Below are 16545 nucleotides of genomic sequence, written 5' to 3'. Positions count from 1 at the left end.
AACTCAACAAATTTACCATCAAAGCCATCCGTTGCACAAACTCTAAACACAGAAGCCAAGGGTCACCTTCAGTGGCTGGGAAAATATTGATGTACTTGGTTTCAACATGTTTCTGCACTTATCAAACACAACTGCAATCTTGCACAAGGATCACACACACACACACACACACAGGATTCTTATTAGAACATGTAATCATTTGTAAGAGATATTGCGCGTAAGGTTCAATCTGCTTTCTCATTCAGGAAATATTTTTGAAATATTGGTTGCACTTTATTTTAAAGGTTCCTTTAACATATTCTATTGACTACAAAGTAATTTTGCAACTACACATCTTCTAACCTCTCAATAGATTGTTCGCAGAGTATTAGACTGGTAAAATTAGGTGTAGAATAGTGTACTGCAAAATAGAATATCAGTAGAATATCTGTTGGAAGACCATCACAATAAAGAGTTATTACACTCGTAAATAAAAAGGTACAAAAAGCTGTTACTGGGGCAGTACCTTTTCAAAATGCACATGTTTGTACCTAAAGGATTCATTTTGGTGCAATAAAACAACATATTAGTACATATTTGAACAGAAATAGATACAAAGTGTACCTTTAGAAAAGGTACCGCCTCAGTGACAGCTTTTCTACCTTTGTTTGTATGAGTGTAAATATTAAGCAGTATACCTACACTCCAATCACTCTTTTATTCTCAACATAATGTTTTAAAGAGACCATCAAAATAAAATGTTACCAAAGTTATTTATGATATCAAAGCCTTTTGCGGCTTGAACATTTTATACATATACAATGTCAATGTCAATATAGCATGTCTGCATATATAAATGACTGCATTTGTTGAAATTTGTTGTAATTATACACAAACTGAGAGCCACTTCATTTGTTCAATAGCCACTTGAGTTTGCAAGACTCCTTACTCACAGGCTCTGTTACCTTGAAAACAGGTGTGTAGCTAAAGAACTGGCTACTCCCCACAGGATGTTGAATTGAAATAACAGGAATAATTGACTAAACTTCAGTTTAAGGGAAATTATCAGTGTTATTATTGCAAAACAAAATAACTACACAATTAATTTGATTAATTCTGTTTTCACAGCAGTTAATCCTGGTATTCTAATCTAATTAGACAAACAGTGTTTCAGTGTTGATATTTAGTATAACATGATAAATTATATTTTATCATGTCAGAGCATGATAAAATATAATTTATTTTTAATTCAAAAAGAAGTGGATGAAAAAGAAAAGAAAAGAAAAGAAAAGAACAGAGTGGCATCAAAGGATCATCACCAGAAACGGTGAGAATGAAAAAGAGAGACTAGACTGGTATGTAGGCATAACATTGAATATCAGAGACCTGAAATAAGTTCAATGATTAGATTACAATAAATAGGAGCAAACAGCAGAAGTATAATGACACTGAAATAGTAAGACTTTTTATAGAGAACATAAAAAATGTAATCACGAGCAATGCAGAGGAGAAATACAGTTGAGGATAATAAACAAGTGAAGTACAAAGTATGTATCATTACGGATTGCCTATAAACTATTATGAACTATCTAGCACCAGTAAATAAAAAAGTTTATGCAAATAAACAAAGCATTTTTTATAAGCAGTGTAAGGGTCCCCCTTTTCCTGCAGAACGGAATCCAGAGGCCCTGGTCGAAGGTCAATGCGTCTTTGGTCTTTTCTTTGCGTCTTGTTAAAAATCACTAATATTTATTAATCTTTTGCATTTCCAATTTTAGTACTGACCTTATACATAATTTTATCTGACTCCAATCTTCCGTGATTTTATTTTATTAATATGTAACTGCTGATCCCTCTAGTTGTGATTAAACTTGGATCATTAATTAACTATAATATTTCCTAGTTTCGACTTATCGTTCGTTAGGAGTCTGGGTCGCTTAGAGACCTTGTTTGGCCAGAACAGACTCACGACACATCTGGGCTAGTCCAGGTCTTAGTCAGAGGCTACCCCGTAGATCGCTTACCTTAATACAGCCATTTCCTCAATAGACTCAAAAAGAGTAATTTTTTATGCATTCCCTAAGTAATAGCATGCTAAGCCAGTTTGGTGGCCAGAAGTCAAGATCTCAAAAACGTGCCCCCGGCTCCATCCATCGATCGTTGATCTGACTCACCCTAACCTCAGAAGTCACTAACCTACTAGAAAAGTTATTTCAGACAATATTGTAAGTTAACCAAGATTGACGTTTATTTTACCAGGAAAGAATAGTTTCCAAATTGGTATAATTGATAAACATTTGCACAACTGATCAGCAGTATAAAAATAACACAAAACAAAATAAAACAAACTTAAAAGGTCAGTATACCTGGTCTTTAAAAAGTACATAGTGTAATGTATGAGGACATACACCACACTATGGGCTGATCTGGAAATTGAGTGGGGGTGGTGTTGTTTACTCTCTTTTTGAAGTCCTTTTGTTCCTTTGGATATCCCTTCTCAGATATCTTATTGCATTTACAGGTTTTGATTCACCTCCTTACAGCAGCACTAGTGCAGCAAGTGGAACTTTGATGCTGTGTCATGGCGTTGACACTATGAGAATGCTTCCAGGTAAGTTGGTTTCTAAAGCATATGTGGACACACGTAGTGGTAGAGTATCAAAAAACTGTATTCAAGTAAAAGTACTTCCAGAAATGTATACTCAAATAAAAATTTACTTGGGTTTTATAAGGTATCAGATAAAAATAATAATAAATAATACTCAAGGCATTAATGTTTGCCTACAAAACCACCTCTCGCTCTGTAACCTTTACCTAAATTCAGTACTTCAGACTTATGTGCTCTCTAGAAGCTTGCATCTTTTGTTTCTTTTGTTGAATGTTTTTATTGTCCTCATTTGTAAGTCACTTTGGATAAAAAAGTATTCAGAGTCACATAATCCTTCAGAAATCATTCTAGTTTGTTGATTTATCTTTAATGCAGTTCTTTTTAGATTTCTATTCATCACAGAATCCTAAACAATATGTCACAAGTTCCAAAAGAATATTAAGCAGCACAACTGTTTCCAACAATAGTAAAAAATCAGTATATTATAATGATTTATGAAGGATAGTGTGACTCTGAAAACTGGCGTAAAAGCTGATAAAATTTCTAATTTGCATTATTGATTATATTTAACAAGTGGCTAAATGTGACTAAAGAGGCTATAAGTAGTGATCGACAATATAGATTTTTTTATTACTGATACCGATACCAGTTATTGGCATATTTATGTGCCCAGTAAAAGATATGCAGAACCAATATTTATTTACAGAATGACTAACATAACTGAACTGAACAAACCATTGAATTTAGAACAATCACTCTCTTCTTGCATACAATATAAAACAACTCTTATTTTTACACAGAAATGGAGGAGTTTGAAAAAAGCCCAAAATGAATGCAAATGAAATGTCTTGAATGTCTTTAAATGAAAGCTTCAGTGAGGTACACAACCAAGTCTAATGAATGTTTAACAAAATAAATAAATGAATAAATAACCTGTAAAAAATTGCTCTCTCCTTGTATACAAAACAATATAATTTATACCCTAATGAATAGAGGGGGTCCGAAGTGCAAAAAAAAAAAAATCAAATGCACTGTTAATAAATTTTTTTGTTTAAACATAAATGCTTAATGTAAACAATAAACAATGGCCATAAAAACAATCCTAACTAATAATACATATATATATATATATATATATATATATATATATATATATATATATATATATATATATATATATATATATATATATATATATATATATATATATATATATATATATATATATATATATATATATATATATATATATATATATATATATATATATATATATATATATATATATATATATCATATAATCATTTTTCAATGTAGCTTAATACTCCCAGTTTAGCAGAACTAGGTTGTAGTGTAGAAAGCAGAGTCTTTAAGCATTCTGACCTGTAAGCCTGCTTCGTTTGTTTTCATAAATGAAAACACAACCCTTTTTTGCTGTTGCATTCTATCTAGGATGTGCAAGGTGAAATTTCATCAGGTTGGCCTGAATGATGGCATGTGCAGGTAGCCCAAAGTCCTGCTGGATTACTCATTACCCATTAAAATGGGTGGCACAGCTTCTCAACACTGACAGTATATTTTGCACAGCTTTGAGTGTTGAGGCCATCATTGACAACAAGCTGCAATGTGTCAGGCAGTTCAGTGATTTTCATACCTTTAACAATGTTAGCACCACTGTCCATGAGAACAAGAACCACTCTGCTATTGCCAATTTCCCATTCTTCGAGCATTCCCAAAATATCTCACTAATGTACTCCCCAGTATGTGATCCAGTCATTGCTTTTGTGTTTAGAATTACTTGTCTGCGAATCCACTCATCATCAATGAAATGGCATGTGAGACTCATGAGTCTCGGAAAGAATTTATTTTCAACCATGGTGAATGGTTGATCATCTGTAGATTGTTTCTGTAATCATCCTTTCCAGTCTTTTTAAGCAGACATCAGATGTCTTCAACTTGGTCTGCTGTTTAAACATTCTGAAAGAGAAGCTTGAATATGGCTTGATGTCTTTTTCTCTTCAGCATTTCTTTTTTTTCTTTGCCTCTTTATAGATAGTTGAGTGATGTACATTTAGGTGGGTCCTTTTTTTGTTTTTCATACTTTGTTTTTTTCTCTTTTCATTCATCCATCTATCCATCCATTTACTGCCACTTATCTGGGGCCGGGTCACAGGGGCAGCAGTCTAAGCAGGGCGCCCAGACTTCCCCTCTCCCCACACACTTCTTCCGGGGAACACTGAGGCGCTCCCAGGCCAGCCGAGAGACATAGTCCCTCCAGCATGTCTTAGGTCTTCCCCGGGGTCTCCTCTCAGTGGGACATGCCCAGAACACCTCCTTCGGGAACAGATGCCCAAGCCACCTCAGCTGGCCTCTCTCGATGTGACTGAGATCCTCACCCTATCTCTATGAGAGTGCCCAGCCACCCTATGGAGAAACTCATTTCGGCCACTTGTATCTGGGATCTCATCCTTTAGGTGATGACCCAAAGCTCATGACCATAGGTGAGAATAGGAACGAAGATCGACCGGTAAATTGAGAGCTTCGCCTTGCAGTTCAGCTCCTTCTACACCATGTCAGACCGGTACAGCGACAGCATTACTGCAGAAGCTGCATCGAGTGCTGATTCTCATTCCAGCTGCTTCACACTCGGCTGCAAACTGCCCTGTAGGTCCTGGCCAGATGCAGCCAACAGGACAACATCATCCGCGAAAATCTGAGACGACATCCTGTGGTCACCAAACCAGACCCCCTTTCCGGCCATAAAAATAATGAACAGGACCGGTGACAAAGGGTAGCCCTGCTGGAGTCCAACATGCACTGGGAACAAGTCTGACTTACTGCCGACAATGCGAACCAAGCTCCTGCTCTAATCATACAGGGACCGGACAGCCCTTAGCAATAGACCCTTACCCAGTATTCCCAGAGCACCCCCCACAGGACACTGTGAGGATCCTGTTGAATGCCTTCTCCAAATCAAAGCACACGTGGACTTGTTGGGCTCCCAGGAACCCTCCAGTATCCTGAAAAGTGTATAGAGTTGGTCCAGTGGTCCATGTCCAGGATGAAAGCCGCATTGTTCTTCCTGAAACTGAGGTTCCTCTTCAGGAACTCGAGCTGCGTCACAAGCGCTTTGGGAAGCACGCCCGGCGTGAGCCGTTCTGAACCACGTGTGAAATCTGTCCAATGGAGAGGAGCGCGTCATGGGCGAGATGACGTCGCCGACCAGGAAGTATAAAGTCACGCTCTGCGATGCGGCACCAGCTTTCTGCTGTTCAGTAAGCGCCACGTGTTATTTTTGTATTGTCTATTTGCTGTCTGTTTGTCCAGCTTAAATATTGTATTATGGCTGATATTCAGGGGCTAGAGAGGAAATCTAAAAGGGTGATCCGTCACGTTTCAAGCGGTGTGCTGATCCCTGCCTCGTTATATCACGGGTGGGGACACCCACAGCTTGTGCGCGTGGCGTGCCTGGGAGCGGAGCACGCGGCGTCAGCCCTCGAGGGGACTGATTGCCCGCATTGTTCGCGCAGCTACCACTGCGAACACTCCGCTCCCGGAGGGCTCTCTTCAAGGAGAGGCCTTCACGGCGTTCCCAGAGGTGCGGGACCGCTGCCGCCGAGGCGAGGCGGCGAGCGCGCACGGCTGGGGATCGCAACTTCGATCTGGCGGAGGAGATGGAGCGGGCTCGTCCTTTTCTCCGTCAGAATCCGCCAGATCGGGCGCTCGATCCCGTGTGTCCGAAGCCCGAACCCGGCTTCGCCGGCCCGCGGGAGGCGTCCACTCGCGCTCACTCTTCCTCCGAGGAGGTTGATGTTGGCGTGGTGGGCGATGCGCCGCCGTGCGCGCCCCAGTATGAGGAGCTCTGGAGGTGGTTACTCGTCGCGGTAGCTAGATTAAATATCGATTGGCCCGACGGCGAATGGTTAGAGGATAGATTTCTGAGCGCGGCAGCCACCTCCAAGATGGAGCCTTCCGTTCTTCCCAGACCTCCACAGTGAGCTGTCGAGGTCCTGGTAAGGCCGTACTCCGCTCGCGCTTTTTCCCCACGCTGTTAGTTATTATAGCAATGTGGCGGGAGTCGCGAGTGCGGCTATAAGGCGATGCCCAGGTAGAACAGTCGCTTGCTACCTATCTGTCCCCGGTTTGGCATCGTCTTTGAAGGCTCCGACCTTACCATCGAAGCCGCTGAGAACAACGTCGGCTTTGGTGGCTAAGGGGTACGGCAGCAGGTCTGGCTGGGTCTTGCATGCACACAATGGCGGTGTTGCAGGCATACCAAGCCGACCTGCTGAAAGAGGTCGATGAGGAGAGGGGTCAGGTCCGATGACATCGCAGAACTGCGTCGGACTACTGACCTCTGCCTCCAGCGTCACAGGGAGACCGTGCGGAGAGGCATCTCTGGCTGACCCTGTCCGATATAAAAGCGGGACAGGGTCTGCCTATTGGACACCCCTGCAGCCTTCTGGCCTATTCGGCGACTCTGTCAACGAGGTCGTCGATAGGCACCAGGAGGCCCGTAAACAGGCGGCGGCGTTCAAAGCGTCCTCCCACGTCGATCTCAGGGGCATCAGGACGAGAGATGCCCCACCGCGTGCCAGCTCCTCATACAGGCGCGCAGAAACAGAGCGTCGCTCTGGGCGGGGACTTCGGGTCTAAAGACCTGAGGGCCTTTTGGACAGGAAGTCCGCGGCCAGAAAAGCCCTGAGATGAGTGATTCAGGGCTTCTGAGGGCTGCCCCTCCTGGGAGGATCAGGTTATGCCTGGTCAGGCGGCACCCGTTCCTCCTCAGTGCCCTCAGGAGTAACTCCGCTATCTCTGCCCTCGTGCCCAGCGCGGAGGCTTCCAGCACGCGTTCCCCAGCCGGATTCACCCAAGGGTGCATCACGGCCAGGGAAGCGCGCCACCCCTGCGGGGGTCCTGTTTACAGCTAGCCCGGTGTCTGCCTACCGAGTCACCCGTATCTCATATACCAGAGGTCAGCTTCAAAAGGCTGATTCCCTTAGTAGATTATTTAGCAGCGTGAAACTTCTGCCAAATGTATCTCAATGGGTCATACAAATGATAGAGGAAGGCTATTGAATTCAGTTTCGGGTTTACAGCTACCTCATTGTTCCGAAGAAGGACGGGAGTTTCTGAGGTTCGCTTTCGGGGTGTAGCAAACCAATATCGAGTACTTCCGTTTGGCCTAGCACTCTCACCCCGCACATGTATGGAGTGTATGGATGCAGCTCTGGCTCCATTGAGATTCCAGGGCATCCCGCATACTTAATTATATCGACGATTGCTCGATATTAGCTCAATCGAGCAGATGGCAGTTCAGCATCGAGATGTTGTTCTGTCTCACATGGGGAGTTGGGTTTGAGACTGAACGCCAACAAGAGTGTATTGCGTCCCGCTCAGAGGACCATATACCTAGGCGTGGTGTGGGACTCGACCACGATGTGGGCACGTTTGTCTCCTGCTCGTGTGCAGTCGATCCTCATGTCAGTCGAGAGAGTCAGGGAAGGCCAGTCATTCACTGTCAAGCAGTATCAGAGACTGCTGGGCCTAATGGCAGCTGTGTCCAACGTGATACCCGTTGGCCTGCTGCTCATGAGACCCCTACAGTGGTGGCTCAGGACCAAGGGGGTTCTCCCGAGGAAACCCACTCCGCAAAATCAAAGTGTCACGCCATGCAGTTCGGGCTTAGACTTGTGGAGGAAGCCTTGGTTCCTGAATCAGGGCCCAAGGTTAGGAGCTCTAAATCTGCTCGCCGAGGCGACCTACATCCCTGGGCATCTCAATGCAGGAGCCGACACCCTGTCGAGACAGGGGTTGAGGCCGGGGGAATGGATGCTTCACCCCGATGTGGTGAAGCAGATCTGGTCGGCATTGTACCAGGCAGAGGTGGACCTCTTTGCTTCTCGAGGAATGCACAATGTCCCCTCTGGCTCTCTCTAGTTCATCCAGCTCCTGGGACTGGATGCCATGTCACAGGCGTGGCTAAGGCGTCGCCTGTACGCATTTCCTCGATTGCCCTGCTCCCAGGAGTTCTGGTGAGAGTGCGCCAGGGCGGAATCAGACTACTGCGCGTAGGCCCGTTCTGGCCGGGCCGGTATGGTTCACGGACCTCATCGGCCTAGTAGACGGTCATCCGTGGGCGATCCCCTGAGGCCAGATCTACTCTCTCAGGCGGAGGGAACAATAGTTCACCCGCGCCGGAGTTACTGAAGTTGTGGGTGTGGTCCTGACTGGGCAGTGCGACTCATAGCCTCTGGTCTTTCAGCTGAGGTTGTCGAGACCATCCTCCAATCCAGAGCTCCTCTACGAGGAGCGCGTGTATGCCAGGAGGTGAGGAATGTTCACTTCCTGGTGTGGAGACCGCCACTTGAACCCAGTTAACTGCCCAGTAGGTTCAGTGCTGGAGTTCCTCCAGGCGACATTCTTTACCGGGTTAACCACTCCACCCTAAGGTCTACGTGCCAGTCATATCTGCATATCATGACCCTATTGGTGGCCACTCAGTGGGCAGACACCCATTAGTTACACGATTCCTCCACGGTGTGCTGAGGCTGAGACCTCCAGTGCGGACCAGAGTTTCCCCTGGGATTTGGTTGTGGTGTTAGAGGCTCTGTGTAAGACACCCTTCGAGGCCCCTCGAAGAGGTTCTCCCTTACCTGTCTTATAGGATAAGACAGCATTTCTCCTCGCCATCACCTCTCTTTGGAGGGGGAGATCTGCAGGCCCTCTCCGTGGCCCCTACTTACTTGGACTTTGCCCCAGGCATATCAAGGTTTTTGCATACCCAAGAGTGGGTTATACACCTAAAGTGCCCTCTGTTACACCGCAACCGATCGTACTGCAGGCCTCCTGTCCTCACCCCTTCCAGGCAGCTAAAGTCCAACTGCAAATGCGTCCAGTGCGAGTACTGGACATGTAGTGCAGAACTGTGTCTCTGCGGAGGTCGGGCCAGTTACTTATCCGTTTGGCCCGACAGATAGGGGTTGTGCTGCTATTAAGCAAACTTCAGCAGGTGGATAGTCGAGGCTATCCACCTGGCCTATGAGGCCTCGGCACTCCACGTGCCCTCTTGGGCTCAAGGCCCACTCAACAAGGGATATGGCGGCCTCCATGGCCTACCTTAGCAGTGTGCCCCTCGGGGACATTTGCAACGCCATGGGTGGTCCACGCCCTCCACTTTGCCCTTTCTATAATTTCGACATGAGGCCCGCTCCTGGCTCCTCTGTCTTATTCTGATGGGTGGTCTGAGGACCCCTTTTCAGGCAGGGCCTTGGAATTATGGCGGCGTGGGCATCTCGTTCCCCAAAGCGTTTGTGACGCGCAGCTCGAGTTCCTGAAGAGAGGCGTCTCAGGTTACTGAATGTAACCATGGTTCCTCTAGGAGCGAGACGCTGCGTCCGATGCCATACTTCCCGCACCCCTGCGGCGCTTACTTCACTACAGAGGCTGGTGCCGCATCGCAGAGCGTGACTTTATACTTCCTGGTCGGCGGCGCCATCTCGTCCATGGCGTCGCTCCTCTCCATTGGACAGATTTCACGTGGTTCAGAACGGCTCACGCCGAAGGCGTTCCCAAAGCGTTTGTGACGCAGCGTCTCGTTCCCTAGAGGAACCATGGTTACATTCGTAACCTGAGATGTTCGACTATTGTATGAATTCTCCTCTCCAGTACTCTGGCATAGACTTTCCCAGGAAGCTGAGGAATGTGATCCCCTATGCCTGTTTGCCCTGACAAAGCCCTTAATTATACAGAATTATAGCCAGCTCAACCTGAAATCGCTTGTGGAGACAACAAAAGGGCACTTTTATTTCCAGCATGCAGTCATTCGTGGCTGTTTTAAATAATTCACATAAAGTTGCATCTTTTATTGGGAAAGGACTTGAACCAGGTAGCACACGTCACGTCTGCACAATGTCTAATGTTAAAGATCTCTTGATCTGGAAAGCATCTGCTCTCTACAAATGTCTGTCAGATGTCTTACAGATGTCAGCTTTACCTACATTCTAAATCATAAACCGGACTTTCACCGGGCCTGTTAGACCATTCTTAATAAAGAGCTTGCAAATGGATCCAAACATCTCTGACTCTTTGTCACAAGATCGTTGAGTGATGTACATTTATTGTTTTGTTTTTTTGACCTCATGCTGACATTCATTTGGCATTATTTGCAAAGTGCCACCCCAGCAATGTCTATACTTCTCTTTGTTTTCTTCTCCTTTCGGTCATCTTAAAAAAAGTATTGATGTTCAAGTTTTTTTTTAAAAGCAGGGCTTGATTGTTTTTTTTTTAAATATAAGTGTAAAAGCCCTTTCACACCCAAAAAATTAATGAACTAACCTCAAGCTAAAGGAAGAATATATTCACATCTGTACAGTAGAATGCAGGAGAAGAAGATTCAATACTTTTCAGCAATTAAAAACAATGAAGCAAAATTGTTAGTTTATCTAAAGCGATTTTTGCTTATTGCTATCAGTTAAACTGAATCATCCAAGGTCAGCAGAAAAGACATTGGTTAATAAAATGCCATCCATCCATCCATCCATTTTCTACCTCTTTTCCAGTTAATAAAATGGAATTAGATATTTGTGTTAGAATATTAAACTATTGCAGGTTTGCATAGTTTATTTTTGTGATGAATTAACTAAAATTTGTATAGAACTACATTGTTTTCACACAGCTTACACAGCACCTCTGCACTCCAGACAAAATTTTTCATCAATATGGAAAAACAAAGTTACTGCAGTGAAAACCTATCTTATATATTTTTGTGTAAATTAAAAAGTGATGTGTTATTTTAATAGCTACTTGAAAAAAGTAATCTTACTAAGTAATTTGTATAAGTATCTATAGTCTGTCTTGACCCAGATTTTACTCCACAATATATGTTTGGTCATGCTCATTTCTTAAAAAGGCTTAATTATTATAAAGAAGAGATAAGTCAACAGTTATGTTTGTAGACCATTTGGGATGATTAAATTCTGAGCAAATGCTTATCAGTTGTAGAATAAAAGAGGGTGTGTGGACGAGAACCTTTTCAGACAAAGGGCGTCTGAACTTAATTAACATACAGACCACAGCTGTTACAACAGGAGCAACTTCATTTACATGAAGTGTAGTAAACTATAAAAGGTTTGAGCTTAGGATGCTCTGGGTTCATTTGACACCGCTGAACATGTGCTTTGTCACTGCTATGCTGCAATAAACATCTTCATCTAGATCTTCTACATCCTAATTTTTTCTTACACTTGTGTTACTTGTAATGCGATACCCCCAACACTGTTTTATGTCAATTAACATATCAGCACCCTCATAATGAAAAGTCCTTGTGTTCTGGACACACAACTTAATCTAAATGTAATGAAATCAAAATAATACTTGCATTCTGTGTTTGCATGGTTATTTTTGATTATTGATGTTTTACATGTGCATTTACAATCCTAGAATAAAATGGTCAAATATTGGTTTATTTAAAAGGGTCAAGAATAATAATGATGAGCTCTGCTTTTCTTTCCTGTTTTACAGTGCGGCTCATTGTTGAGATCTTCTGATTGGCTGTTTCACAGTAAGATAATTTTAGTAGCTCACATAGTATGAAGGAAACACAGGGAGGAATGCATTATAAGGGCATTCTTAATGCATTATAATACATGTATAATGTCTTATAAACAACATTATAATATGTTATATCATCTTATAAATAATCATAACAACAGTTACAATACATTATAATACTTACCTATTTGTGCTTATAACTTTTATGAGAACAATGCATTATAACACCAGATGAAGCCTGCATTTATAAGACATCATAAGGGTATTCTTAATGCATTATTATGCATGCATAATGCCTTATAAACAACATTATAACGTGTCGTATCATCTGATAAATAATCATAAAAACAGTTACAATGCATCATAATACTTACCTATTTGTGCCTATAAATATTTAGTGTAACGAAGAGTGTGATGACTTATAACACACAATGAACATATTATGAGTGGTCTTTAACTGCTTAAAGTAAAGTGATGAAAACAAAGTCTTCTTTTAAACATCTAAAAAGCTTTATAACGTGGTATTAATATTTATAAGTGGTCCTTGTCTGCTTTAAGTAAAGTGAGAAATGTTAGGTATTCTTTTAAACATCCATAAGATATCATGAATGGGTTATGACACATTTGCTTTGAACTTAATTTTTTATTAGCTGTGAACATTTATATTGCAGTACATGTAACATAAAATGTGCACAAAAATCAACAAAACAATACTGTATTGTTTAAAATGTCAAGGCTTTCCAGTAAGCTAACTCTACGTAGGTCACACTGAAGTTCGCATTAACCTAATAGGAAACACTCAAATAGAAACAAAGTAACAGCTCACCTAAAGGCTAAACAACAGAACTGTAAACTATTTTTCTAACTCTCTGATTTGTCTTATGAGAATATGCAAAGTCACAAAATGCTTAGCTAAGCAAAAGACATGAGTGAAGCCAAACAAATGAACAGGCCACTCTAATGACATAACCCAGGCAGCCCTGTTTACATCTCCTAAAGGAAGTTTCAAAACCTGTCCATTTCTACACAACAGGACAGTTTAAGTTTACAAATAAATCAAGCAATAGGCAACAGATCTCCATCTGCTTTCATTTGAGTAATTTTTTCTTTAATTTCAGTGGTCAGTGCAGAATGACATTTACCAATAAATCTGCTCAGTGTCTCTGTTTTGTCGTTCCACTGGCCCATGGTCTTCAAAACATCAGGTGCAGCCAGATGCAGCTCTGCAATAATTGCAGTTCTTGCAATTGTGTTTCTGTCCACTCCAATAGCATCAAATGCAGCTTTCATGGATTTCACCTTCTTGAAGGCTTCTAGAGTGTCAAGGTATCTGCGAATGATGCCTCTGGTGTTCCTCACTGAATAAAGAGAAATATTATTATATATTGTTACGCTACCAGTTACTTGTCAAAGGCAATTTCCTATAATTCTCAAATTCTCTGCAATATTGGTTAATCTTTATCACAAAACCTAATCTTTTTAGGTATAAGTTTAATCTTCAACAGCTCTTTCGCTGCATTTTATTTATTACTTAATTATATGGTACTGTATCTGCATTCTGAGCAGTTTTGAGGTATTGTGTTTTTGCAGACCTTTGTACATAGAACCTTATATATATATATATATATATATATATATATATAAAGTCCCAAAATGTGCACACAAACACACACACAAAAACCATCATATAATGTAAATAAGTTGTCACAGAATAAGTATATGTGAATAATGGAATTTTGACGAAAATGTCAGATAGAACCTTATAATTGCAAATTATTGGTTAATTAATGGTCATTTATCCACAATGTAACTTACTGCGTACACGGTTGTGTCCAATAGCATCAGCTAGAGGTAGTGCTATTTTTTTGTGCTTGTGTTTTCTCTTCTTCACCTTGACCTCTTCAAGGGAGGAGTCTGAAAGGCTTGAAGACTCATCAGAATCAATGACCTCCTCTGAACTAGAAATGGCAATCCGTGGAGATTTCTTTGATGCTTTTAGGCCTGTGTAAAATAAGTTACGTGTTACATTATATTTGCATCCATGCATGTATATTTTCCCTGCTTAGCCAGCTACTATTCAAATTTTAAGTCATTTCAACTCAAATCATTTGGTCTCATTCACTAATAATTGAGAACTTCTCATGAAAAATCTCACAAAATGTCACAACATGTGTGTACACAAATTAATTTGTTCTTAACATTCGTCTTATCTTTTTTGAATTTGGAGTAATTCAAAAATAAGCAGCTATGTGCAAAAGGTTAGTAATTTACATAAAGCACACCCAACCCATCTCCATGTTTTCCACAACGGCTCTCTGTATGACAAAATGTAGCCTATATGATGAAATTTATAATGTATATGATGATATGTAAAAAGCCTTAATTTGTTTTATTTGACAATTTTATTATATAATTTTATATGTGGATTGAATACTACAATTAATACTATAAAAGTATTAAAAATAAAGAATACTTTAATACTTTAATGTTGTGTTAAGTAGCAGTAAACAGCTTCTTAAGATGATTGTAAGGCTGTAATGGAGTAAATGTTTTTTCGTACATGTGGTTTCAGTTGTTCCTATATTTTATCGTAAAATTACAATAAGTTTTGGTGTGAAAGTTTTGGTGAATCGTGGCATATTCTTAAATTGTACATACAAACATTTTACACATAAATCTGTGTGTACATATGCTTAGTGAATGAGACTCAATGTTTTGTGTTCATGTATTTATTAAACAAACAGTCTTGTCATACAATGAAGCAGAGACGATAGGGCAGTTCATGGTAAATGTTTATTAATCAATATTAAAAAGAATAAGTACCTGGTTTCTTTTCTTCGTTTTTCTTTATCAGTTCCCTGATAAAGCTATCTTTCTTTACCAACTCTTCTTGGAGGAACTGTTTATCAGTTTTCAGAATCGCAATGGTTTCATCTCTCAGGTCCCCTTTTTCTTTTTCAGCTTGAAGCTGTATTTTTAAGTGTTGCAAGCTCATGTGTGTAAGTTGGAGCAGGTGTGTCTGAAAATTGACAAAAATGTTACACACCATACAGCTGTTAGTTCTGGCCCTTTAATTAGATTGGCCAAACATTAATTCCAGAATGCAGATATTACATCAATGAAATGATTCAGTTTAATACATTTGCCTGGGTTTATACATCATCTCTGGTTTATACATCCCCTGCCTCTGCTGAATTCTTTTTATCCCCGGTGGGGATAAAAAAATCCCACGAACCAGATCTGAACCAAATGATTCGCGATACACGGTCCGATTGGAACGTTTTTATTAAACTGTGATCACGTTAAATACATATTCCGTCGTATTAAAAACATTTCATATGTTTTCAAAAGCATCCCCTCTGGTTTTTCTAAATCACACCCTGTATATATATATATATATATATATATATATATATATATATATATATATATATATATATATATATATATATATATATACACATATATATATATATATATACATATATATATATATATATATACATACATATATATATATATATACATACATATATATATATATACATATATACATATATATATACATATATATATATATATATATATATATATATATATATATATATATATATATATATATAATATTATTTGACCTTTAACTGCATTCAACGTGCTACTGTAGTTTGTACAGTCAGAGTTTAAGGATGGAATACTTCATTACAGGTAATCTGCTCACCGTTTTTCGTTGATGTTGAATCATCACCGGTGATATTGTCAGGGGAATTAACGTTAGTATCTTTCGCACCCGCTTTCGCTCATATCTGTCGTAAAATCAATTATAAATGTTAAAAAAACAACAACAACAACAAAAACGTATGTATATCCATGCCTAAATCTATATGGATAAAAACCTTTTAGCTATTTTACAAACATTATTTGGATTACCCCACTTTATATGGGCCTAGTGAGCGATTTCTACAAATACTAGCATTTAACATTTACTTGTATTATGGTGCTTATCTATTGTGTTTAAAGAAACTCACTTAATCAGTCACGATGTTCGATGATTGTCCAGATTTGTCTCGTAGAGCATGACGGGTAATGCCGCTGCGTGCGTAGATTGTGACGTGCCTGCGTCATTCTTCCCGGGTTTTGGAGTGTTCAATTTCGAATCGACTCTGATTCTTTCATGTTTTCAAGGAGCCGATTCAGGTTTAATTTTCTCAATTCTTAAGAAACAACGAGATGCAAGTTAATAGTGTAACTACTCGAAGTATCGATTATTGAAAGTATGCATGAAAACACATCATTGTCATGCATGCCAATGGAATGAATTGCCATCATCTTTTGGAGTGGTCTTGTGATTCCGAAACGGAAAGCCGATTCTTTTGAACGGATTTGGAGTGAGCCTGCACCCATGAGTT

The 16545-nt window shown here is 40.6% G+C and overlaps 1 protein-coding gene across 1 annotated transcript; it reads right to left on the bottom strand.

Annotated features, from left to right (window-relative positions):
- Positions 1-12207: 12207 nt before the first annotated feature.
- On the bottom strand, positions 12208-15881 carry LOC122360308. The gene is made up of 4 exons (XM_043260804.1): positions 15858-15881; positions 14963-15158; positions 13955-14140; positions 12208-13497 (listed from the first exon to the last, which is right to left on the bottom strand). The coding sequence occupies exons 1-4, from the start codon at positions 15879-15881 to the stop codon at positions 13196-13198; spliced, it is 708 nt and encodes a 235-aa protein (XP_043116739.1). The 3' UTR covers positions 12208-13195.
- Between the last annotated feature and the right edge of the window lie 664 nt (positions 15882-16545).

This window comes from Puntigrus tetrazona, chromosome 16, assembly GCF_018831695.1.
Source record: "Puntigrus tetrazona isolate hp1 chromosome 16, ASM1883169v1, whole genome shotgun sequence".
Taxonomy (NCBI): Eukaryota; Metazoa; Chordata; class Actinopteri; order Cypriniformes; family Cyprinidae; genus Puntigrus; species Puntigrus tetrazona.
This window is presented reverse-complemented; position numbering and strand designations above follow the sequence as displayed.

Bases quoted from the DNA above. Each gene is read 5' to 3' on its own strand.
- LOC122360308 (XM_043260804.1), bottom strand. From the start codon at position 15,881: ATGATTCAACATCAACGAAAAACG. The intron at 14,141-14,962 runs GTACTTATTCTT...TATTTTACACAG, and splicing joins AAACGAAGAAAAGAAACCAG to GCCTAAAAGCATCAAAGAAA. The intron at 13,498-13,954 runs GTAAGTTACATT...CTCTTTATTCAG, and splicing joins TGGACACAACCGTGTACGCA to TGAGGAACACCAGAGGCATC.